At 42.8% G+C, this 23,664-nt stretch overlaps 2 protein-coding genes and 1 long non-coding RNA gene across 7 annotated transcripts in view; 2 read left to right on the top strand and 1 right to left on the bottom strand.

The window, feature by feature from the left end:
* Positions 1–16,557, top strand: part of adamtsl4 (ADAMTS-like 4) — a 28,677-nt gene extending 12,120 nt beyond the window's left edge. The window contains exons 2-14 of the mRNA XM_019364912.2: positions 345–447; positions 7,622–7,761; positions 8,220–8,424; positions 8,857–9,041; positions 10,969–11,134; positions 11,636–11,902; positions 12,049–12,178; positions 12,590–12,794; positions 13,053–13,226; positions 13,480–13,659; positions 13,789–13,968; positions 14,063–14,210; positions 14,293–16,557. Of these exons, the coding sequence (XP_019220457.1) occupies positions 345–447; positions 7,622–7,761; positions 8,220–8,424; positions 8,857–9,041; positions 10,969–11,134; positions 11,636–11,902; positions 12,049–12,178; positions 12,590–12,794; positions 13,053–13,226; positions 13,480–13,659; positions 13,789–13,968; positions 14,063–14,210; positions 14,293–14,423 (2,214 nt within the window). The 3' untranslated portion in view covers positions 14,424–16,557. The remainder of the gene's footprint in view (positions 1–344; positions 448–7,621; positions 7,762–8,219; positions 8,425–8,856; positions 9,042–10,968; positions 11,135–11,635; positions 11,903–12,048; positions 12,179–12,589; positions 12,795–13,052; positions 13,227–13,479; positions 13,660–13,788; positions 13,969–14,062; positions 14,211–14,292) is intronic.
* Positions 16,558–16,832: 275 nt separating this feature from the next.
* On the bottom strand, positions 16,833–18,586 carry LOC112848214 (uncharacterized). The gene is made up of 2 exons (XR_003222218.1): positions 18,387–18,586; positions 16,833–17,156 (listed from the first exon to the last, which is right to left on the bottom strand). It is a non-coding gene; the product is annotated as an uncharacterized LOC112848214 (long non-coding RNA).
* Positions 18,587–19,727: 1,141 nt separating this feature from the next.
* Positions 19,728–23,664, top strand: part of celf3b (cugbp, Elav-like family member 3b) — a 32,619-nt gene continuing 28,682 nt past the window's right edge. For 3 of the 5 annotated variants that reach the window (XR_003222157.1, XR_002063814.2, XR_002063816.2), the window contains exons 1-4: positions 19,728–20,398; positions 20,685–20,715; positions 21,172–21,415; positions 23,378–23,460. Coding sequence is in view for 1 of the 5 variants with exons in the window: in XM_003450902.5 (XP_003450950.1) it covers positions 21,271–21,415; positions 23,378–23,460 (228 nt within the window). In the remaining 4 variants the exon portion in view is untranslated. Of the gene's footprint in view, positions 20,399–20,684; positions 20,716–21,171; positions 21,416–22,270; positions 22,325–23,377; positions 23,461–23,664 lie in introns of those variants that run through there. The other 2 variants (XM_003450902.5, XM_025911406.1) reach the window with 2 other exon arrangements.

The raw sequence follows: 23,664 nt of genomic DNA on the forward strand, positions 1-23,664 counted from the left end.
GCCACGGTGGATTTATGTGAGCAGCCGTTTCCAAAAAATCTATTATTTCCATATGGTTCTTATGCTCTCGCACACTGGCCAAAGCAGCATGGGGAGTGCTTGTGTGAGTTTTTCTCCATAACAGCATAGCGTGTTTGTGCTTACCTCTGTGATCTCAAGTTGATTCTTCCCTTCTTTATTAGCTGCTTGTCCTCACTTTTCCTCACTCCACCCTTACTTCCCCCAGGGACTAGGAGAGAAACGGCCCTCTGTGTAATCTGGGGTATTTCACATCAGTTCAGTGTGTGGCATTAATTGTTTGACATCTCTCTCTCTCTGTCTGCTTTGGTGTTTCTGTCCTGCAGGTGTGCCGAGGAGTTGCGCTGGACTCCAGGGCGGAGCATTGTGCTGCCTTTAACACCAAGCCGTTCATGGGTCGACTGTACAACTGGGAACCTTTCACTGAGGGTGAGAACTGAGTTAACACACACGGTAGTTTAGGGGTGATCTGCACAGTGCTTCAATGTTATAATAGGCTTATTGGGGGAATTAAATGGTATGATGGGGGAGGCGGGGGGGGATGTGTGTTTGAGTGAGTTAAATATTTCTCTGGTATGAGTGTGTCCCGGCTGGCCTGCGCTGCTTGCCCAGCCCACCACAATCCCCGCTCTCTGTCGTTTGAGCAGGCCAACATCTGCATGCAGCTTCGAGGGTGGTGAGAGTCAATAGAAACAGAGAATGACTGGAACCCAATCTGCTTTGATTCTTTGCACCGAACACTTTCCCTCTTCTGTTTTTCTTCTCATTTGTCCAACATCTCCCTTTCTCCCCTCCTCTCCCGCCAAGTTTCTCCTCCCAACTCTGACTAAGCACACGGATTCCTACTGAGTGAGATAAAGAAGGAGAAAGAAGGACGGGGAGAGGGAGGTGAGAGGTGATGGGATGCAAGTGTTTTGTCACATGACCGCTGCGAGCAAACGGAGACAACGTGGCTTGCGTGCGTGTGTGTGCGTGTCTTTGTTTCTTCACACAGAAGTGTGCAGCTCCGTGTGTTTGTTTACTCTTTGGTTAAGTGTGCAAAGGTTCGCAGCAGTGGAGCTTGTCTTTGTTTTCCAGTGCTGGAGGCAAAAAAAGAGAAAAGGCTCAGCGGATATTTGAGGAATTTGAGCGAATAGGAAGGGTGAATATTGCTTGCATGGAGCTGAGGGAATCGAGGAGGGAAAGAGAAGAGAGAAACACAGCTGTGGGATGATATCAACAGTATTTGTCATTAGAATTAGAAATATGTGCTTGAGCCTGTGTGTATTTGTGGTATTAACATATTGGCAAGAGTGCTTGTGCTCTAGATGAATAGCTTAATGGATCTCAGATAAAACAGAAACAGGGAGGGAAAAGCGTTTGCTCATTCGTGTTTGTGTGTCCGTCTGTCTTTGCACTTGTGATTACTGGATGAGCTGGTTGAACTCCTTCGACCCACACAGACACTGGGGGAAGCACAGACCCAGTAACAGTAGATCAGCAACACCACCCGGCCTGCACACAAGTACATTAGTTTGACAAATTTTGTCAAAAAGAAATACACAGTTAGCACACTAGTCCAAATATAGACAGCACACACAGCTGAAAAGGTCGAGTCAGTAGAGTTTATTCATTAAAGCGGAGCACGACACGCGATCAATACAGTAAAAGTTAAAGTAGATCCAGTTAATAGATTATTTAATGGAGCAGATGAAAGCAGTTCAAAGAGTTCTCCCACTGAGTGTTTTATCAACTTCCAGCCCACTATCTTGATTTTCCATCCTGTTTAAGTTTGCTGTTATCACTCTTGTTTTTGGTCGCAGCAGGAAGCTGTTTTTAATGTAAAAGCTCCATAAACCGACTGTTTATGGAGCTGCTGAATACTGTGGAGCAGTCGTGGAATCAAAATAGGCTGCATGTACTTTTGATTGAGCAAGGACCCCTATGGCCAAAAGAAACTTCTTTTAAAGCTGTTGTCATTTAAATTTGGAGGTCCATCTCTGTTCTGGGACCTCGCCATGCTTTCATGCGCATACACACTGCAGTGCAAAATCAAGCAGGCATCACTGACAACATAGCTGGAGTGGAGGTGGGTTGCAAGGTGGCTTGCAGGTTCTAAAGTACACTACATGGACAGCCCCTAATCTTGTCTTTTTTCACTGCCGTTGCCACAACTGTATGAAATCAAGCACCTAGCCACGCAGTCTGCCTTCACAAACATCTGTGAACAAACGGGTTGTTTCTTAAGAGCTCACTTGATGCGAGTGTGATATTGTCATAGGATGCCACCGTCACCACAAGCCAGTTTGTGAAATGTCTTCCCTCCCAGATATTCCATAATCAGCTGTAAGTGGTATTATTGAAGAGCGAAAGCATTTAGAAACCACAGCAGAGGGGCAAACCACATAAAGTGCTGAGGCGTATAGCGTGTAAAAGTCACCAGCGCTCTGACTCAGTAACTCCAGAGCTCCAAACCTCCTCTGGCATTAACATCAGCACAGAAATTATATGGATTTCCATGCCTCAATAGCTCCTGTAGGTGTAATTTGTAGGCAGCCCAGTACTTTTGTTCATATAGAGTAACTGTAGGCAGGCTAAAATAATTAAATAGCATGGCAGGTATGACATTTACCAATGGGATGCATGGAAGGTGTGCAGATCCCATCTTTTGGCATGTTGATAAATGTATACTTCGTTGAGAAAGTATGAATTGAGTGCTTTTCCTCTGACTTCCTCTTGAAACAATAAACCTCCTGAAAGGCCCGCAGACAGGAGCGGGTGGGCATGGATAAAAATCCTCTATCAGTGAACCTATTGCAGTGTAGGAAAAATCCTAAATCGGTGTCAAATGAAAAAGTAACACAGTAAAGCGTACTGTCTGAGAATAGTTTAAAAAGATAATTATGAGTTTTTGTCTGTTATTTGTAACACTCATACTTGCATACTTACTCGTACTTGCAGCCAGAAAAAATAAGCCAATAGCTGGATATCATTTTTTCCCATTACCTGAGTGAAAGGTCAGAGGCCGGTGTGTTTCAGCTGAATGCCTTGTGTTTCCCAGGGGAATACAACATGTCAGCCATGAAGGCTGTTTAAGATTTCAGTCAGACTTTGGGAAGTTTGAGGCGGATCTACAAGATTAATTCTGTGTGTTTGCACCAGAAGTCATCGCCGGGGTATCAGCTGGAGTCAAACTGTCTGCATAAACACCCGGGAGCTTTCCTTTTACCCACTGCCATGTTTCTGTGCGTTTGTGAATCAGGATTGGGGGGAAAAGAGATATCGCTGCATCCTGAATTGAGCTGCTGTGCGTCCTTGCCCTCTGCTTCACTTTGGGTTGTTTTAAACTGACGTGTCCTTGAGGTCTGCTGAGAAGCGGAGATGGCTGGATGGGGGGGGGGGGGGGACAAAAGGGCAACCTCTGGTAGGGGGGAGTTTATGGGAAAATAGTCAAAAACAGTCACCAAAGTCCATGCTTTGGCTGCGCTATGCTGCTGCGCTGTGGGGGGCAGATGCAGTGCTGTGGCCAGGTGACGTCACACTCGATCAGCACCGGAGATGATCCTTTCCCACTCCGCTAAGTAAACTCTATCACATTGTTTACTTCAGTCCGGTCCCATTGGCCACAACCCAGATTTTCATATCTGGCTTCCTATCAACACGCTGGAGGCTGCGATGGAGTGCTTGAGTGTGTTTGAACACTGACTGCTGCATGTCATTTTTCTCCAGCTGCTCTCATCTGTTTAAAGCTCTGTAGCACTGCATACATTTCCAGTCAGTATTTATGTTACGCGGTGCAGTCAGCTTGTGAACGTTTTCGCCTCCAAGGTGACGAGCCCTGTTATGTTTGTTCTTCGGAGTGGCGCGGCCTCAGGTTTAGAAGTGTACGTTTAAACAGTAAAGCTGCCACCGTGGTTATAAGCCACACAAGCGATGGGCCCTGACTAATTTCCTGCTACACGCTCGGCTCTGGTTAGCAGCGATTCTATAGATTTGTAAGCGCTGCACGTGCAGGTGTTGTTTTACTTGAATATTTCCTTTTTTCAGGCCTCATCCCCTCTGTGCACACCCAGCCTCCTCTCTTCCTGTCCCACTGCCTCTCTCTTTCTCTCTCCCCGTTGGAGTTTGTTTAGATGAAGCGATAGCGGGGAAGTATATTTAGGCACCATATATTCCACTGTCTGAACACTAAGCTCAGAGAGGGAGCGAGAGTTAGAGTGACAGTGGAAGAGAATGAGAGAGCAGAGAAAACAGAGAGGCAAAGACGAGTAGGAAGAAACAAATGGAAGATAAAGGCTAAATTTAAAGAAGACAGTTTGGAGCTGAGACGCGCTCGAGCGTGGCTTAAGGAGACGGAGAATGAGGGAGGTGATGAGGAAGGCAGAGAGAGCATGTGTGGCGACACGTATCCCGCTTTTAGCTCCCCCTCTCTTTTCTGTCACTGTCTCCAGTCTAATCTCTCAAAGATAACTATGACAGACAGATGGAGAGAATGAGGGTGGAGGGAGAGAGGGTGGGAACGCTGCCTCTCTTTTTCCATCTCTTTCTCTCTCTCTCGTTCTTTCTAAATATGTACCATATATCTTCTCATATCTCTCTGCAGTCATCAGATGGTAAACAAGGGGGCACATCGAGGCTGAAAAAAAGTACAGTTTTGCACAGTTGGATGCACAAATCAATGCACAGTAGAAATTCAAAAAGTTTGTGTGTTCATTAGAATCTGTCAAATGATTTATTTTAATCAATAAAAATGAAACATCATCATTTTGTTTTGTTTTTTTCTACCACCTTATGTCAACAGCAAACTTTTCTGATATATTGAAATCAGAATCAATTACAATTACAGCAAGACAATTAAAGGCTAGCCTTAAGAAATTAGTTCCAGGAATGAAAATCATATAATATACAGTAGTATACTTCTTATTTATATAATATATAAGAACTATATTATACTATTCATCTATTTTTCAAATGTGCTGGTTTGAATATTTGCTAATGGCCTGTTATTAATAAGCTTTTTTTCCCCACTGGTATTAGATAGTTTCCATTTATCTAGTCTAGATCACATTATCCTCGATGCGACATATGTCTGCAATAAGTTTTCCCCACTTGGAGCAGTTTTGGGCTTCAGCATCTCCTCCAACCACATGATGTCCTCCATCATGTGGTCTTAGGCCTGCCCCTCTCTCGCTTTCCAACAGGGATCCATCTCGGGACACAATGACATATTTTTGTACGTGATAAAGTGTTTTATTTTGTCCTGTTTTCACTGAGAATTAATACAGTTTCTCTGGAAACTCTGCTGAGCCCCTTCATCGCTAAATCTGTTGCTGTTTAGTCTCTTCGTCTTTAGTCCCTTGAAAAATTGTTTAAATTCCTCAAACTCCATGTTTACCTGTGTTGAAGGACTGCTGCTACAATATCACAGTGTATTTATAAGCAAACTTATGCTCCATCTCCTGCCTTACATTTGTGTCTGTATAAAACTGTTAAACATCAAGTCTAGATCAACTGTTTTGCTTTAATGCCCTCCTCACCACTTCCACCCACTTAGCGAGAGGAAATTCACTCCTTAACGCTGGAAATATGTGTTCCCTTTGTGGAAACATAAAAACCACAGATCTCGATCTGTACGTCGGCCCAAGCTTGAAATGACATTTTAACAGTCTACTTTAACTTGCACTTATCTTCTATCTGGAGGTTCTTCATTCACGTTTTTAACGACTTCTCATCTAGGATATGTTTTTTTTCACCTCATGTTTCTCTCAGTCTGTGCAGTGATCATTGCAAAATGTGATCCCGGAGCCTCGGTTCCTTTAACAGGAACTACCACGAAGGTTTTGAGTACTTTGGCAGGTGTTTGTCCTTTCTGAACTCGACGGCCTTGCAGTCGTGCCAGATGCAGTCGTGAAACTGTACAGGTGTGCAGCTGACATTAAAGGTTGAGTTTAAAGATGGCTGTAGGAAGTAAGAGGGCCACGCGGCCGTTCCCTCAACCCTAGTTATCACACATTTGTCACACATTCTTTTTCAGTTTAATGCTTTTCTAAGTCACTTTTGAGTGATCTGGTGTACGGTGTCACAGCTGCTTTGATCCCGGCACAAGATTGTTTAGTTTCCTGCTTGTGTGACACCTGGCTGAGCAATGTGGTACTCTGAGAGATTTGAGGACCCTGAAAGCATATGGATTTCCTTTGAATGTGTGTCATACAACACTCTTTGAATCCTCTCTCGGACACACAAGGTGAAAGCAGGGCTCTGGTATTTGACCTTTACCCTTTGTTCTCCGTTATCTCCTATGAACCTCATGACTTCAAAGGTGATGGAAAGCTCGGTTTACTTTCTGCTGATGTCATGACTTGGAGTGGAAATTTTTCCATTCTGCAACAGTGTAACCATTTCGCAGCACTGCTGTATTATCACAAACAACATTTGGTTGCATCATAAGATTAACACAGATTTTTTTTTTAATTGTTTTAAGAAGAAAATTATTGTTTTGACTGCTCCAGGCAAAGTGGCATGGTGTTCATATGTGTACAGAATTTAATGGTTTTTACAGTTTCAGAAGACGAGGATTTTTCCCTTTAACCCCCAGCTCCTCCCTCCTGTCTCCAGCTACCTCTTCTGCTCATGGAGTGAGCTCATGTCATTAGCCCCGTTTCAAACAAACAGGATCACAGGCCTGTACATTCACACACACCTACAGCTTCTTCTTAAATAAACTACCAAACAGTGGACCCAATCACCAGCCGTGATCCCCCCTTCCTCTGTGTCTTGCTCTTCATTTTAAATGAAGATCTTAACCTTTTGGGAAACAGACCCATACTCTTTCTCCTAGGACTATGATAAGAAGTTGTAGGCTACATCATACATTTGAGGAAACCAGCAACTCTAACTCTGTCTGGAGTTTGGTTGTGAGAGGGGGTTATTATGCTTCAAGACTGTTTTATTCCTTGGTGTTTTACATGCTGAATTACAGTAACTCTGAGTCTTTCATAAAATACAGGTTACTTACACATCCTGCAGTCCGAAAAAGCATCATGTTTAGGCACAAATGGAGGACTGAAGACGGTCTGCTGATGTTGTGCTCTTGCCATGCCCTCAAATATATTAGTTCTTTTCTTCAAAAAAAGCTCCTTATTTTCTCCACAGTTTCCTTTTACCACTCTGCCCTGTGTAGTTTTCTGCATTCTCCACGCTATTTATCTTCCCTATCCTCTCTGCACTGAATGACTTTCATTTTCTCTTTTACCTTGAAGCGGTGCCCTTTTTCTTCAGTTCTTCGACTCGCCCTGCTGCATGCATCCTTTGGGTCGCACTCATAAATCTTACCTTTTTCAAACTTAAGATTACACCTCTTTTCTGCGTATGTATCCGCTGGGAAGGTGCAGCAATGAACAGCGGGGGAAATAGCTGATCACTCTCCCTCTCAGGGGTTATATGGTCTGGCCTTAGTTTCCTGACCACATGGAAAGACGTTCATCCTTCCAGCTGTTTCTTCTCCGTGGTTGTCAGAGAGAGAAAAAAAAACTCTACACGCACACACACACACACAGACACAGAGAGTCAAGAAAAACATACATGTTGTGTAGTGACCCTGCTGCCCTGTGTTTCTGTGTTACAGTTGGGGCAGACAAGCAGTGCGAGCTGACCTGCAGACCCGCTGGCTATCGTTTCTACGTCCGTCAGTCAGAGCGTGTCAGAGACGGGACCCCCTGCTTCAATGTTAGCACCAATGATGTGTGTGTGGAAGGACAATGTCTGGTGAGTGGTTTCAAATGTGTGTGCGAGATTTCTTGTTTCACGTGTCTGAGTCCAAGTGTCTCCTGTCTCGAAGAGGTTGACAAAGCCCAGAATCTGGCTGTCTCAGTCTCACGTCTGGAAGCTGATTTAAACTGGCATTCAGAGTCAGGCTCTTTTTACGGCCCTTCTCGGGGCCTCTTTTCTTTGCATCTTTTCCTCTTTCTCTCATTTGCACTCTCACTCTCTGATTTTACCCTCGTTCCACCCTTCTGCTCCTGGCAGGAATCTAGCGAGCATCAGTTACCAATTTAAATAAGCAACGTTGAAATAAACACTGGCAATGGATGCGAAATGTCAACAAGATTGGACTAGTTTTTCTCCATCCCCACCCCTTCTCTAACATCTCAATTGTTTCCCAGCCACATTTCCTTCATTGTCCGACCCATCACTCACATCTTTTCAACTCCTTCTCCTGTCAGACGGAGGGCTGTGACGGGGTGCTGGGCTCCGGCTCTGTGATTGACAAATGTGGAGTGTGTGGTGGGCGGGAAACATCCTGTCGAAAGGTGGCGGGAAGCTTCCACAATGCCACGGTTCCTCTTGGTTACCACAAGATCCTGGACATCCCACCCGGAGCCACATTCATCAACATCACCGAGAGACGAGCGAGCCCTAACTACCTGGGTAAGCTGAGTTGCACACGCACACATTTGGTTTCGGGTTTCTTGAATAATGCTGGCCTACAGCTCCAGTAAAAGTGAAATACTGGCGAGGATAGTGCAGATTTGGGAATGAGATTTGGCCCGTGATCGTGTGTGTGCTGGCTTTGACTGAGACCTGAGATTTTTGTGGCCTCACAGACTCTAAGCTAGCATTGTTAGAGCTCATAAAGAATCAGTCAAGTGTGTATATTTCTGTGTGTGCGTGTGTTTCTTGTCAGCCTCCTGTTTGTTCACCACACAGCACTCCAGGGTCTGTGTTTGTCTTTTTTGGGAATGTGTTTGAGCATATGGGGGGATTTTCTAAGATTTCACCAGACTAAACAAGGTCCTAATAAGAAAAGAAAAATTCACCCCAGTTCTTCTGACATTCCCACTCTCTCCTCCCTTTTTCCAGCCATGAGGAGTGGAACAGGGGCTTCCGTGGTGAACGGACGTTGGGCTGTGGACCCCCCAGGGGAGTATCAAGCAGGGGGAACTACCTTCACCTACACCAGGCCTAGAGCACAGGCGGAGGGGGAGGAAGCAAAGGGCGAGTCCCTCTGGGCACCAGGACCCACAAAGACACAGCTACAGCTATATGTAAGTTCTGTAAGCAAACATGGACCAGCACTACAAAATTAAGATTTACTCAGAGAAACATGTATACGTACAGAATATTTCTCTAATTTATATCTCCATGTCACTGTTTTGTGCCCGAAGCTGTGTTCTTCTGCTCTGTGTCAAGATCCTCCAAGGAGACGGCATTATTTTAGTATTATGGCAGGATAAAGAAGGATATACTAAAGCTTATCCTGAGCCACCTGAAACTATCCAAGGCTTAATAATAACAGCGCTAACCTCAGGCTAAAATCTTATTAAAGATCAGGAGTCATGTGTAGCTTCACATCCAGTAACATCAGGACCAGAGGAGGTAAAAAATAGCCCTGGTTTGATCTCCCCAAGAATCACCAGCATTTTTAAGGTTTAGCGGGATACAAAAAGTAAGATATAAAAAGATTAAAATGCTGTCACCATGGCAGCGGCACTGTGATGCCGTGTAGCTCATTGCATGCTTGTTAGATGGATTAAGAATATGTGCTCCGTCTAGATCCTTGCCAGTGTTGCAAAATAAATATATAAATAAATCAGCTTTTTGGCACACCCTGTAGATCTGAGTTAACACACCGACCACAAACTGAAATGCTTCAGTCCAGGGACTGTTTTTTTTCCTTCACTCACAAGGGCACGCGAAGTAGGGGGGTGTAAAGGCCCCAAATGTCCTCTTTTTTTTTTTTTTAAGTCACGGGTTTTGTATCCCTGTTTTAAATACACCTTCCAATATTAGGAAAAATAGTCAGTGGTGTCTTAGGCAGTAAGGCGCTGAGGGACCTGTCCAAAGGGAGGGCATGGCACTGAAACCATGTTTTCTATATTGTGCTATATTATTATAGATAATGTTACACAGAATGAATAAAGTCATTAAATCATCTGCTTTTACAGAATTAAGGTAAGCGCATGACTGATTATAATCCAGTAATTATAATCCAAAGATACGATACATTTAATTTTGTATAATACTTATATTTAAATAAGCAATACTTACCTAAGTAATAGGTCTAAATGTTTGTTTCACCATTTGTTAAATAGCTATTCAATATTAAATGTTTTACAGTCCATGTAACACATCTTTATTAAGGTCCTGCACATGAGCATGAAAACTTACCTTACATTTTTAACTTCATGTTTTCTGCCACCTCATTGTAAAAAATCCCAGAAATCCCTCTGACAGATTTTCCATCACAAGGCCAGCTGTTTGATTTTAGGACCCAGGTGGTAATTTAGTGTTTTGGAAATGAATCCTGTGCTCTTGAATGAGGGGGTTAAGGAAAAGCCAACTAGAGCCAACTGAGCAACTAGACAGCAAAGCATACTCTAGCACGGAGACTGAAAGCTAGGGGAAACAGCTCTGACTCTTTTCAAAAGCAGCCAAATCAAATATCTCGCACTCCTGAAACTCAGACATTTAGAACTTGTTTGTTTAACACAGATGAAACACCAAAAGGTTAAATGACGTGGGTGTATTAATGGTGATACAGCAGCTATATATTTACATCTGAACTGTTCAGTTAATCTCTAAATCATCCTTCTAGGAATTAAGGTGTCTGAGTTTGTTTTTTTTAAAAAGCATATTTTGACTCTTAGCAGTTCCAGATAAATTTCACTCTGCAAGCAGATGCGACGCCGCCGGTGACTGAAGGCCCTCAGGATCAGTTGCAAAATATAGCAGATCAAAATGTTTTTGAAATGAGACCCCTGCTGATTAAGTCTAAATGACCTTGACTAGATTATATCTTATATATAAGACTGTAGGATTATGTAGGGGATGGGTTCTTGAGCATGACATCAAGCTCCTGCCAGTTCATTCTGACCTCTGACCTGTAACAAGTACATTTCTCTGTGGGAATCAATAATGAGATTTTCAGGCATTTTTTTTCACCCTCTTCTTTGGCTCCGTTTTGCTCTTTAGATAATCTTCCACAAGGACAACCCAGGCATTGACTATGAGTATTACATTCCGGTTGAGAAAAAAGAGGGAGAGACCGAAAAGCTAATGGAGAGAGAGCGGGAGACGCCCAGAGAGGCACCCAGGGAGAGACCAAGGGAGAGAGAGCCAGCGAGGGCACCCCTTCGCAGTAAGTCTATGACACCCTGGCTTTCTGACCTCCTCTCTTCTGTTTGACAACCGTATTTTCTCTATGCTGCATACAGTAGCCTAGATGGCAGCTTTCCCAGCAGCCGTGTGCAGCACATGTCAATGTGGAGCTCTCCAGATTCATTCTTTCCAAGTTACTAAAGGAAACATCACTGTAATGCAGATTCTGGAAGAATGACTGACGTCTTTATGGTTTATGATGGGTGTGGTTGTGGGCCAAATGGGAGGGATTATTTCACGAGTGTGTTTGTGTGTATTTGTGTGCGTAGATGACCTAGATGGGAGGCTATCTGATCCATATGTTGGTTGTCATGAGATCCTGACCTCATCATGACATCATTAATGTTTTCCTCTTATTTTCAGCATTTCAACATGTTTTTCCTCTTTCCCCGCTCTTAATAACTCCTCTTGTTTGTTTCCCAGTCATGTTCTCCTTTATATTTGAGCTTTCATGTCCATCTGTGTTGACATTCTCTCACAGGTCCTCTCACCGTCTCAGTTGAAGACCCTGTTCCTGCTCCTCTTCCCAATTCAGTCCATTCTTACCCTTCCTCCTCCTCGTCCTCCTCCTCTGTGTTTTCGCTCCCAACTTCGAACCAGTGGACACCTGAGCGGTCACGCCCACGAGGATCTGCGCCCAATAGGAATGCTCGGATCCCCCCTCGCACTGACCTGCCACTGGACACCCTGCCGCCATTTGTGTGGAAGAGAGGTGGCCTCACCGAGTGTTCTGCATCCTGTGGCAAAGGTAAGACTTCTGATTGTGGGACTTCATATGTGTTACACCCCAAAAATTCTCTCATCTGCTTAATTACTTTGGATGATGTGGTGTCTCCCTCCTCTGGTTGTTGGAAGCAAGTACAAGAATCTGTCCATCTGTTTCTCTCTCTTAAGGTACTCAGTATAGACTCATCGTTTGTGTAAGCCGTGATACAGACGAGGAGGTCTCAGAGAGCAAGTGTGACTCTGCAGCCAAACCTGTTCCTGAGGAGGAGCCTTGTAACACACACCCCTGCCCGCCATTGTGAGCAGCCTATAGTTTAACTTAATCATATACAGGTTATATAGAAAATTAATTTCTATATTGCATTTTTTATACATTGAATGTTATTTAACAGCTTATTTTTAAAATGACATTCATTTATCTTGGCTTGAAAGCATAGATTTTTTTATTTTTCTTGAACATAGAGACATTTTATGCATATTTTTGCATACAAAAAGTAGTAGTAGTTTAGTAGTAGTAGTAGCTACATGGCAGTTAATTTATTTGGGTTGGCTCTATTATGTGCCATGCATAAGAATTACTGTGAAGAATTAAAGATAATTCCACAAACTGTATAACATAATTATGAATGGAAACTAATTGCTTACAAAAGTCTCTTTGCTTGAATGACTTGTAAATGTTTTTAAGTGGATCCTGTCTCCTCTGTCACAGCTGGGAGGCTAGTTCGTGGTCGGAGTGCAGTGTATCCTGCGGCCCGGGTGTCCAGCAGAGGCAGCTTCAGTGCAGGCAGAGCTTTGGCGATCGCTCCACCATGGTTCACCCCCAGCGCTGCGCCGACCTCACCCAGCCAGTGCTGACACAGCCCTGCCAGCTCCGCCTCTGCTCCCACTGGGAGGTCAGCTCTAACTGGAGCCAGGTGGGTCCACAACACATGTATGTGGCTAGCAACAGCCTCTGTTCTTGTCTGGAGACAACAGACCAAGAGACCCTCTCACATTGTCAGCAAGTGGGACACTTGTATAGTATAGTGTCTCAACAAGACACTATCATTAATTTCAAAAAGCTATAATTAATACTACAAAAAAAGCTCTAAAAAGTTATAATTGGGAACACAAAGAATATTCGCTTAGTGGTTTGTCTGTATATTCTCATGTTTGTCCTGCTTCTGCCTCAGTGCTCGGTGGACTGCGGAGTAGGGAAGAGAACAAGGAGTGTGCGCTGTGTCAGCGATCAAGGTGACGTGGTGAACGAGAAGGAGTGCAGCTCCAGGGCCCGTCCACAGGGAAGTGAGGAGTGCAACATGGGTCCCTGTGTGACCAACTGGTACTTTACAGACTGGTCCAAGACTGTAAGTAATGCACACGCATTTCAGCTTTCAAAAACTTTTTAAAACCTTTTCAGCTTTAAAAAAAAAAAAATGAGAACACATCTATTCAGACAGGCAGTATTTTTAATATCCTTATAAAGCACGTTGTAATAGATTCTTGTCTTAAAAGTGCTATATAAATGAATTTTACTTACTTATGTACTCACAGCAACATAAGAATAAAACATGCATTTAGCATCGGTCCTCAACATGTTCCCTGACTTTGTGTGCTCAGTGTTCAGCGCAGTGTGGCCCTGGGGTGCAAAAGAGAGAAGTGGTGTGTCTCACCAGAGGAGGAGTCAGAGAGGGTGGAGAAGGAGGAGACTGTATTGGGGACAAACCAGCAGAGTTGAAGGCATGTAACGGAGGCCCCTGTGTGCCAGTAACTATATGGTACAGCAGCCCCTGGACACAGGTAGGAGAGTGGCGTCTAAAGACTTATTTTGTGCTGTGAGTTTGGGTCTCATATTGTGTTTTGTGTCCTACAGCTGCTTTATTCTTGACTAGGGTTGGATATGTCACTGATTTGTGGTCTTTTTTCCAGTGTAACGTCCCATGCGGGGATGGAACTCAGCGACGAGACATCATTTGTGTCCAGAAGATGGGGAACGATTTCACTGTTGTTCCAGACGCTGAGTGCGCTAACCTGGACAAGCCTGCATCAGTCCAGCAATGCAAGATGGGAGCGTGTCAGGCACAGTGGTTCACCACAGAGTGGAGCGCGGTGAGAGATGAAAGGACAACGAAGAAAAAAAAAAAATCAGAGATTTGTGGAAATTATATTTATACTCTTGGCCTGCCTGTGTTTTTGTTCTCAGTGCTCAAAGTCTTGTGGAAAGGGCTTACAGATGAGGGAAGTTCGATGTCTAACACCAGAGAAGAAGCACAGCCATGAATGCGACTCCAGCAAAAAACCAGTCCAGGAACAAATCTGCAACACAATACCCTGCAGCCCACAAGTCTCAGGTCGGTGCGTGTGTCAACAAAACTGTGATCAAGTGTGTTTTGATCTCCCTGCCAACCTTTCTGTCCTTCTGTCTGCTCACAGATGAAAACTGCAGAGACGTACGTCAACAGTGTGAGTTGGTGGTGCAAGCCAGACTCTGCGTCTACACCTACTACAAGAAAGTCTGCTGTGCCTCCTGTGTTCAGAGTGCCCAGCGTGCCAAGAGACACTGACCGGCCAATTGCAGACAGCCCCTGTGCGCAAGTAGTGGAGGATTAGGTCAAAAGGGCTAATCACCCCAGAAATGACAAGTCTGTAGAAATGAGCAGCCCAGAGTAAACACGTGATGGCGTTTGGATGACATTTAGCTTTTTTGTCCTAAATCTTAACATAAAACACTGTGAAAGTTCCTCTTATCAGTACCAGTCGCTTAAACCTGCACCTTCCTCTGAGTTTGCTTCAATATACTATGTGTGTTAGCTTTAACAGTTTGCTGATTTCCCACACACAGTTTAATTGAATTTAATTGTCCTTATTTTCACTCTCGGAGACTCATTTCTGTGACTTACAGGTTGTAAAGAAAGGAGGACACAGCTGTGTTTCAGCAGCAAATTTAACAATTTTAAGATTCCTCCTAATCTACGGGATCTTCAAGCAGACATGCATACCACTAATTATGTGCTAAACGAATGATTACCATGTGTGCTAAGATCTACTGGAATAGATCTGTTATCAAGTGCCCCACTGAGCTACAGTGGAAAAAAAACCCTCCCAGGCTAGAAGGATTTTATTTACATATTTTATGTATTTTTTTTTCTCTTTGCCAAAAATATTTCCTCAAGTGTCCTCTCAGTATTTGGACAGATGAACCAAAGGATTGGGGTGGGCATAAGAGTTAGTGACCAAATATAACAGGGTGGGAAGACAGAGATGAGACTCTTCCTGAACAAGAAGGTCAGCTGACATGGGACAGTCATAACAAAGGTTGCCCACAAAGAAATTTTTGTTTACATTCAAACCTAGCTATAAAGATTTGTAATTGCAAATGTTTTGTTTTGGGTTTTTTTAATTTTATAAATGTATATCAAAGAACAAACTGACAGGACAGCTGTTGCTGTAGAATTTTCTTCTTGACCAAGAACCAAGCATATATCACATTGTTAGTCTCACTTCCCAACTATGCATTTGGCATACTCAAGATATCATGTAAACCTTTACTTGCCACTAAAATATAAACAGCAGGGCATTACTTAAGCAAGAGTACTGTAGGACGCTGACAGTACTAAAGGACTAACAATTCAAAGTCTGCATTTACCTTCCAGCTTCAGCCCGCTGGTTTCGCTCCACCCTCCCTTTAAGCCAACTTTCTTCTGATTGGCTGCCCCTTGCAAACACAAGCATGAACAGCAGGTGGGTGGGACTTCACCTGCTGTGTGTCTACAATGAACATATGAAGGATATCTCCTTCCAGTGACCTCATACAGAGCAGAGAGTAAAAAAACTGCCTTAAATCAATGTTTAGACCACTCTGAAGCCTCAGGGTTTTGACTGAATTAATCTTTTTTAAATTATTTGTTAGCTATGTATAATATTAGCATCCATTTTAGCATTTGCTGCTTTCTTTGGTCAGTCATTGCTGGTTTTGTACTTTTCATGACATTTCCTTTCATCACAAACCAGAAGGACATTCAGAATGTGCATCCTCTGTCAACCGATTTCTTTATTTTTAACAGTTATAAATAAACCTAATAAAACCTAACCCAAACCTAATAAATGACCTAAATTCTCCCCAAAATTTGACAAGTTCTTAACATTATCATAAAGTCAGCTTCATAGTTTCTGCATAATCTTGCTAAACAAAAGCCAGTGATCATATATGTTCAATAGACAATACAGAAGGTGGCCTTTAACCATTAATAATTACTGAATGATTGATTTTGCAATTGTTATGATTAAGCTATTAGAAATGTCTTTATGTCATTGCCTTTTTGGGTGGGAATGTTGAATCTGTCTAGTGAAATCAGGTGAAGTAGGAAACCTTAAGGGGACTGAAAAAGTTGCTTTCTTACATGTAGTCTTCTAGATATGATTGGATCATATGCAAAGATCCTGCTTTGACCTGAAACATAAATAATGCATATCGAAGTGGCAGCCTCTGTATATGTGTGTATGTACTGTTTCATGCTCTTTCTCTGGCCTTGATTGTTTTTAATTTGCCCCCATTTTCTTTTTCACCTCCCACCCTGACATATACTCACACCCAGTCAAAGGTGAGGAGTCTGTATATTTGTGAGATATGTTTTAATGTCTATAATATCTCTGAAGATAGTCGGTGCTTATGTTTATAACTGAGTAGAGTTATCAGAAGTATTGTTATAGAATCCATTTATTCACATCTAATTGTCACATAACTATTTTATGTTGCATTTGAAGAAAGAATCAATGTTTTTGCTCTTAAATTGTTATTCGTGTGCGATACATGTGTATGTGTGCCTGGAGTGTGTGTGTGTGTGTGTGTGTGTGTGTGTGTGTGTGTGGTTGTGAGGTTGTGAGTTTTGCTGATGTGGCTTTGGATGTGTCATTCTTGTCTCTTATCCCTTGTAGTAGAAATTAGATTTTATATATAAACATAAAAAGGATAGTAATTTATCTATTATCTGAAGAACATGTAATTTATTTGCTGTTTTGAGGAGCTGTAGCAAATTTTTTGTTACCACAAGAGATTATCAGATTGTTATTTTCAGTATACAGACAATTTTATGATGCAAAAACAGGAAACAGCGTGGAGGAGTTATTATCTTGAAGCTTCATTTTAAATAAAACGGAAATTACAGATAAATCAAGGCTTGCGTGTTTCGTTTTGGTCCACTGAACAAGGGTGAATTTGCCACTTTTGTCCAAACAGTGGCGCTGTTGAGTCTCCTACACAACTTTGCCAGGCCTAGCTTTCTTCCACAGTGAGTCATCTATGGATAAAGAAATAAAGAGGTGTTTTTAAAAAATGAATGCTGGGGTCGAAATATTGAATGAACACCAGTGTTTTATTTCTCATTTCTCCCTAGATGTGTCTTAAATTCTAATTCTTGTGTAATGACGATAATAATAACAAACATCTGACCAACATAATGCAGTAAAAGTAGATCAGCAGATAAATGACACTGTAAGCATATATCCGCTGTAGTACAATTAGTATTACAAGGCAGAAAAATCCTGGAAACACACAAAGATTATTACTTACATATTTATTTATTATACTCTTTATAAAATCTTGAGTGTGTGTGTGCGTGTGTAATGTGATGTTTCAGATAGGAAGTGTAGTGCACAATCCTCAGTCTTTAAGGAAACCCTGCCAAGGTCAGCTGCTGTCTGAGATTAAAATCTAGGAGTGGACGAGCTTGTGTAATGAGTAGGACTATCAATAAGGCAAAATCAAACCAGGAAAGAAGAGAGTGGATGCTAAAAAGCTATAGGACCTTCGTTAAACTTAAATATCACTTAAGCCGGTGTAGTTTCCTGAGTCCATGTCGGCAATTTTAGAAATGTCAGCCTGAGTAACTTCCAATAATTTCAGAACTTTTTGGTGGAGAAGTGATAATTTCACATAGAAATCTGTGATGTAAATGTATACTTTTACCTCCCATGGACGCTATAATAGCCAGTCAGTGAAATACAGTCAGTGAGGATTTTATTAGTGGGCTTGGACCCCATTTTGGCTTCAGCACTGCCTCAATTCCTCATGACATAGATTCAACCAAGCAGTGGAAACATTTTGGTCCATATTTACATGGTCGCATTATACATGCTGCAGATTTGTTGGCTGCACATGCATAATGTGAATCTCCCATTCTACCTCATCTTAAAGATACTCTATTGGATTGAATTGGTGACTGTGGAGGTAATTTTAGTAAAACTAACTGTCATGTTCAAAAAAACAGTTTGAGATGATCTGAATTTTGTGACATGGCGTGTTATCCTGCTGGAAGCATAAGTCAGAAGGTGGCTACATTGTGGTAATTAAGGGACGGACACGACAGCAGCATCACTCAGGCAGGCTGTGGCATTTAAACGATGCTCAGTTGGTACCAAAGCACCTAAAATGTGCCATGAAAATATCCTCCATGCCATTACACCACCACCAGTAGTCTGAACTGGCATGATGAATCCATGCTTTTATGTTGTTTATGTCAAATTCTCACCTTGCCATCCAAATGTCACAACAGAAACCAAGACTGATCAGAGCAGGCAACATTTTCCTAGTCTCCTCTTGTCCAGTTTTTGTGAACCCGTGTGAATTGTAGCCTCCGTTTCCTGTTCTTCACTGACAAGAGCATCCACTGTGCCCGTCTGTATTAGCCATTTCAATTTGAAATGTTCACTACATGCCAAAAGAGGTATTTAGTTGTTGCCATGTAGATGCTGATTAAATATTTGTATTAACCAACAGTGGAACGGGTGTACCTAACAAACTGGCCAGTGATTGTATGTTTTAAATTGTGGAATGTAAACTCCCTCAGATTGACCATGCCCCCAGTTCCCACTAACTTAGGGGGGAAGTGTTCTCTGTGTCCTCAAACATAGCTAAAGATTTTCCAATCCAGTGATACTGGAACAGTTTGAAGCAGTTTTCAAACAAGTCCAAGGTAGAGCATTCATAATGCTTTAGCTCAACTATGAAGGAACAGAAGCAAAATCAGGATGTACTCTCTTCTTCTCATTCTTTTTCTTTTTGCAAGGAAGACCTATGAGTTCCAGAGGGCTACAGCCCTTTACACCGGGGTTTTCATGCAAGCCTGCGTGGGCGGGGTATATATGTTGGATGAATGTGGCTCACAGAGGGCACGATGCAAGACAGGCAGATGGTGACCTTTGGGAGTAAATTACCATGAACCTTATGACTCTGTTCCCTCAATCTCTCTCTCCTTTAAAGGGTCCGGGCATGCACACTGGCTTCCAATTCAAAGATGTGAAAAAGGAGCGTGATGTTATCGATAACTCTGGAAGTTTGGGGTTTTGGGGGATATCACAGTTAAATAGCCCAGTGTCTGCCGGTTTTCCAAAATACAGGCTTTAAAGTAGGCCAACTCCAACCTCGAGCTATCTCTCTACCCTCTGTCACACATTTCACTCTGTGTGGGTGTGAGCGTGAATTTCGGGCTCGGGCGTGAACAGCTGTAGTAGTCGTGACTGCGTGCTCGACGACGGCGGCGCGCTTCGGCTTCACGTCAAGAAGCATCGTTTCAGGACCAAGGCCAGGGCTCGCGGCGAGAACAATAGGCGGCTCCGCGCACAGAGTTGGCTAGGCATCGTCTTTAAAGCGGTCACCCGGAACTAGCCGCTAAGATAACACGGCGCTAAAAATGCTAAAAAAATTAATTTTTGTCTTAAATACTGAACACACATCCACAAGTTATTGAGTAAAGCTCGAAAAGGTCACCGAGACGTTTAATCCGGATTTATATTTTTATTTTTCGTGTGTGTGTACGAGAGGACTGTTATTGACGGTCCCCGCGGCTGACGTCACGCGCTAGCAACCGCTTTGGAGATAGGAGGGGGAGGGGGAGACAGAGAGTATAGAGACACCGGTAGCTTTAGGACGTTAAAAGCCATAGAACCGTCGGACGGGCCGGTCGCTACAAGAAAAAGAAAATAGTAAGAGCAGCTCCCCATTAACGCTTAGAACAATAACGACAAGGCTGAAAGATCCCGTTACGAGTGACCGATCAAGTTTCAACAGTTTTAAGCTAGCCAAATTTTAGAAGCTGCTTTGTCCATTATCACTTTGTTATAATATAACAGGACTTGAGAGTGGTGAAAGTGATAACTCTGGATTTTTAAACCCTGAGAGGTTGGAACTAAGTGCAGAAAGCGGTGGTGTTCGAGCTCACCTGCCGCCAGGATTTCTTCTCCGTCACTTCCACACCCGAAGACCGGGAACACCGGGATTTTTTTGTGGTTTTTCTTTTTGTTTTGTTTTTTTTTGTAAAAACACAAGCCGAATCTATAGTATAACACCGAGGAAAGAGGAGGAGGATAAACACAAACACACACACAGCACGGCAGGCACAAAGAGCGGAGAGCATCCAGAGAGGGGAAGAAGGCGGACCGCACGGAGAGATAGAGCGCGGTGTGAGGACAACAACCCGACTGAGCATCCTTCTTTAATTTCTGATCTGCTCAGGAAACACTGCACGGCCGTACAGTACAAACGGTAAGAGCTTTGAAGTGTGCAGCCTGTATATTCCCATGTCTTGTTTTGTTATGACGAGAGTATTTTATACATATATATATAGACGCGTGTGTGCGTGTGTGTGTGTGTGTGTGTGTGTGTGTGTGTGTGTACATTGAGGAGGAGGGGGGGTGATCGGACAAAGAGCAAGGGAGCCCCATGACATCCGTGTGTATGCTGTAACCTACAGCTGGCTAAACAAAGAAACCGCTCTATTGCAATGTTTTACCCCCCAGTCACACTGTTTCCTCTTCTTTTTTATGTGTAGGGGATCCTGAACGCCGTTTATCCACGGAAAGGTAACGCATCTGCATTCATATTTTCTTTTCATATATTTTTAATTGGAGCGAAAAGTGCCATTATTGTTTTTTGATTGGCTAATTAACATTTGCATAATTGTTTTACCAGAAGCAACTGGAGCCCTTTGTCATCAGCGTGGGCACTAAAAACATAAATAATCTATACTTTCTTTTTCTTTAACGTAATGGATGCATGTATTTTATTATTAAATATATTCATGAAGACATTTGATTTGGAATTTATCATCTTTTTACAACATTACAATTGCAATTAGGCTAATACTATAACACATGTGATAAATGTTTTATAGGGTAAAATAACCAAGGAAAGTATCCTACTGTAATATAAATCTGTGAAAATGAATTATTATTATATAAATAAATATTCTAAGGATAATAATAGTTATTTTTCAATTGTTTTCTTTTCCTCTCCATGTTTCTGGCTATGTCCCAAAGACTCCTCCAGCATCAGTCGCTCGTCTCCAGGGATAGCTGCTCCCGATCTGTTTGCCCCTGAGCCCTGCAGTACCCAGTCGTCCTCTCCACTTTGTCCCGATGAAGGAGGCTGATGCCATCAAGTTGTTTGTGGGGCAGATTCCCCGTAATCTGGAGGAGAAGGACCTCAAGCCTATCTTTGAGCAGTTCGGCAAGATCTATGAGCTAACTGTGATTAAGGACAAATACACTGGCATGCACAAAGGTAGGATCTGCCTTCGTAACCCACAGTTAAAAAGATGCCTCTGATAGATGTGCGACACAGAGGCAGATAGATGAGTGAAAATTTTTCTACGTGTATGTCACATGTATCCATGGAAACTGTCACAGCGCCTTCGTGTCTTCATTTTGAGTTGAGGCATGAGATCCCGAAGACGAGCAAGCAAACTTGGTTACTGCCCGTGCACTGCGAGCGAACTCGCTGTTTTGCAGCAGCATGCTTCATAAAACAATCGGGTGCCTAATGTATTTAAAAATTTACTCTGATTTGTAAAGCTTGTGCTCCACAGGCGGAAAAAGAATGTGATAAAAAGTTTTATAATATATGATAAAGAGTGGAAATAAGCATCTCCTGATAGATGCTATGAATGAAAAATAACTTTCTACTGTACCAATACCCATTCAGGCACACACACACACACACTGACCTGGGGTCCTTTGTGTTATGAGCCAGATTAGACTGTATGCTCCAATCAGTGTAATGGGGCTGTAAGCCTGGGTGACACAAGGGAAAGAATCTGTTGTTTTGAGAATCCCCACAGCCACAGTAAGCCCCTCTTGAAAGCAATGAGATGGACCATAAGATGCATGTGTGTCTATGTGTGTGTGTGCCGTGTACTGATCCGAGTGCCATGTCAGGTGTTTGTCTTATCATTCTTTGTATTTCTTTTTTTCTTTTTGTTTTTAATCTCATGGCACCAGTAAATCCCGAGATGCGCGCTCCGTGAATGTTAACTTCATTTCTCTAATCTGAATCTACATGAGCCTGTCTGAGATGTCACTGGGATGCTAACCTGCTGCTAATCTTGTTGTCTTAGTGCTGGTGACAGGTGTAGTAAACAGCTCTGGGCAGCCAGCTCTACTACCCACCCTTCCCTCACACACACAGACACAGGTACAGCACGTAGGAAAACAGAGGGAGTGTATCTGGAGTGATCGTGAGGCATGCATAGTGGTTGGTATAGGGCAAGAACCTGACAGTGGCAAGCCTGCAAGGCCTTGTTAGCCCCACGCACACGTCTGTGGTGCTGTCATGTGTGCTGACTCGTGGCGTGCCGTACTGAGATGTGCCGTGCCGTGGAGTGTCCTCTTCTGCTCTAGAGTAACATCATTAGGGAGCATAGTTACCGTACAATGCATGATCATATATCTATATTTAAATCTTCACGCGTATATCCAGGAAAGGTATCAGAAAAGACAACATTTAAAAGATTTAAATGGATAATGACGGAGAGTGTGTGTGTGTGTGTGTATGTTTGTGTGTGTGTGTGTGTGGGGGGGGTGCAATATAACAATACAGTCTCAAGGCAGTGGTGAAGTAGTCATAATCGTTAATGTATTTATTCATGTTCCTGGACACAAATGTTTCATTTCTTCATGTCTTGCGCACATTTTTGTTTTTAATCTGTTTGGTGTCATGTGTAGTGATTTGTCCACATTCGGAGACTGAAGGGCTTTGTGGCAGAGGGAATCATTTCCCCACTTATACCAGAGATCACAGTTTGAGTCAGAAACGAGACAGATATTTACAGTTAATTTGTGTCATATGTTATTTATTGTCTTTAAAAACCGAATTGATTATGTTTAGAGAAAGATCAAAGTTTGGGTTAAAGTGCATCACATCGCCCTGTTGTCTTGGTTGCCAGGGTGACACAGCCCCGGTCCAGACTCTGGGCAACAACTGTGCTGCAGACATGAAATATACCTCCTATTAAAAAAACATTACCTTCAAAGTTGTGCCAACTGTCTTGAAAAACAATGACAATTTGTGTCCGTGAACATGAACAAATACATTACTTTTTTTTGTGACTATTTCACGTTTTGCTCTGAGACCCGGCTGACAAAGACAGAGATAGAGGATGACAAATATTAGAGCCGTACCCTGACCTTTTCTACCATTACTCTCTCCCTCTCTCTTTCTCGTTCTCTGCCTCTTTCTGTCTGACAGGATGTGCGTTTCTGACGTACTGTGCGAGAGAGTCTGCGCTGAAAGCCCAGAGCGCTCTTCATGAGCAGAAAACACTACCAGGGGTAAGTGCACATCAACAGACATAAATACACACACACAAACATCCCCGGATAAATCACACTTAACACTTATGTAACAATACACACAAGCTTCCATGTACATTCCTGTTGTAGCAAACATACAGACTCTGCCATCCAATTTATCCACACACACACACACAAGTGGCCTCGCATCAGTGTGCGTCTGTGTGATTGGAGGTTCAGCTC

The sequence above is a fragment of the Oreochromis niloticus genome, linkage group LG11 (genome assembly GCF_001858045.2).
Source record: "Oreochromis niloticus isolate F11D_XX linkage group LG11, O_niloticus_UMD_NMBU, whole genome shotgun sequence".
Taxonomy (NCBI): domain Eukaryota; kingdom Metazoa; phylum Chordata; class Actinopteri; order Cichliformes; family Cichlidae; genus Oreochromis; species Oreochromis niloticus.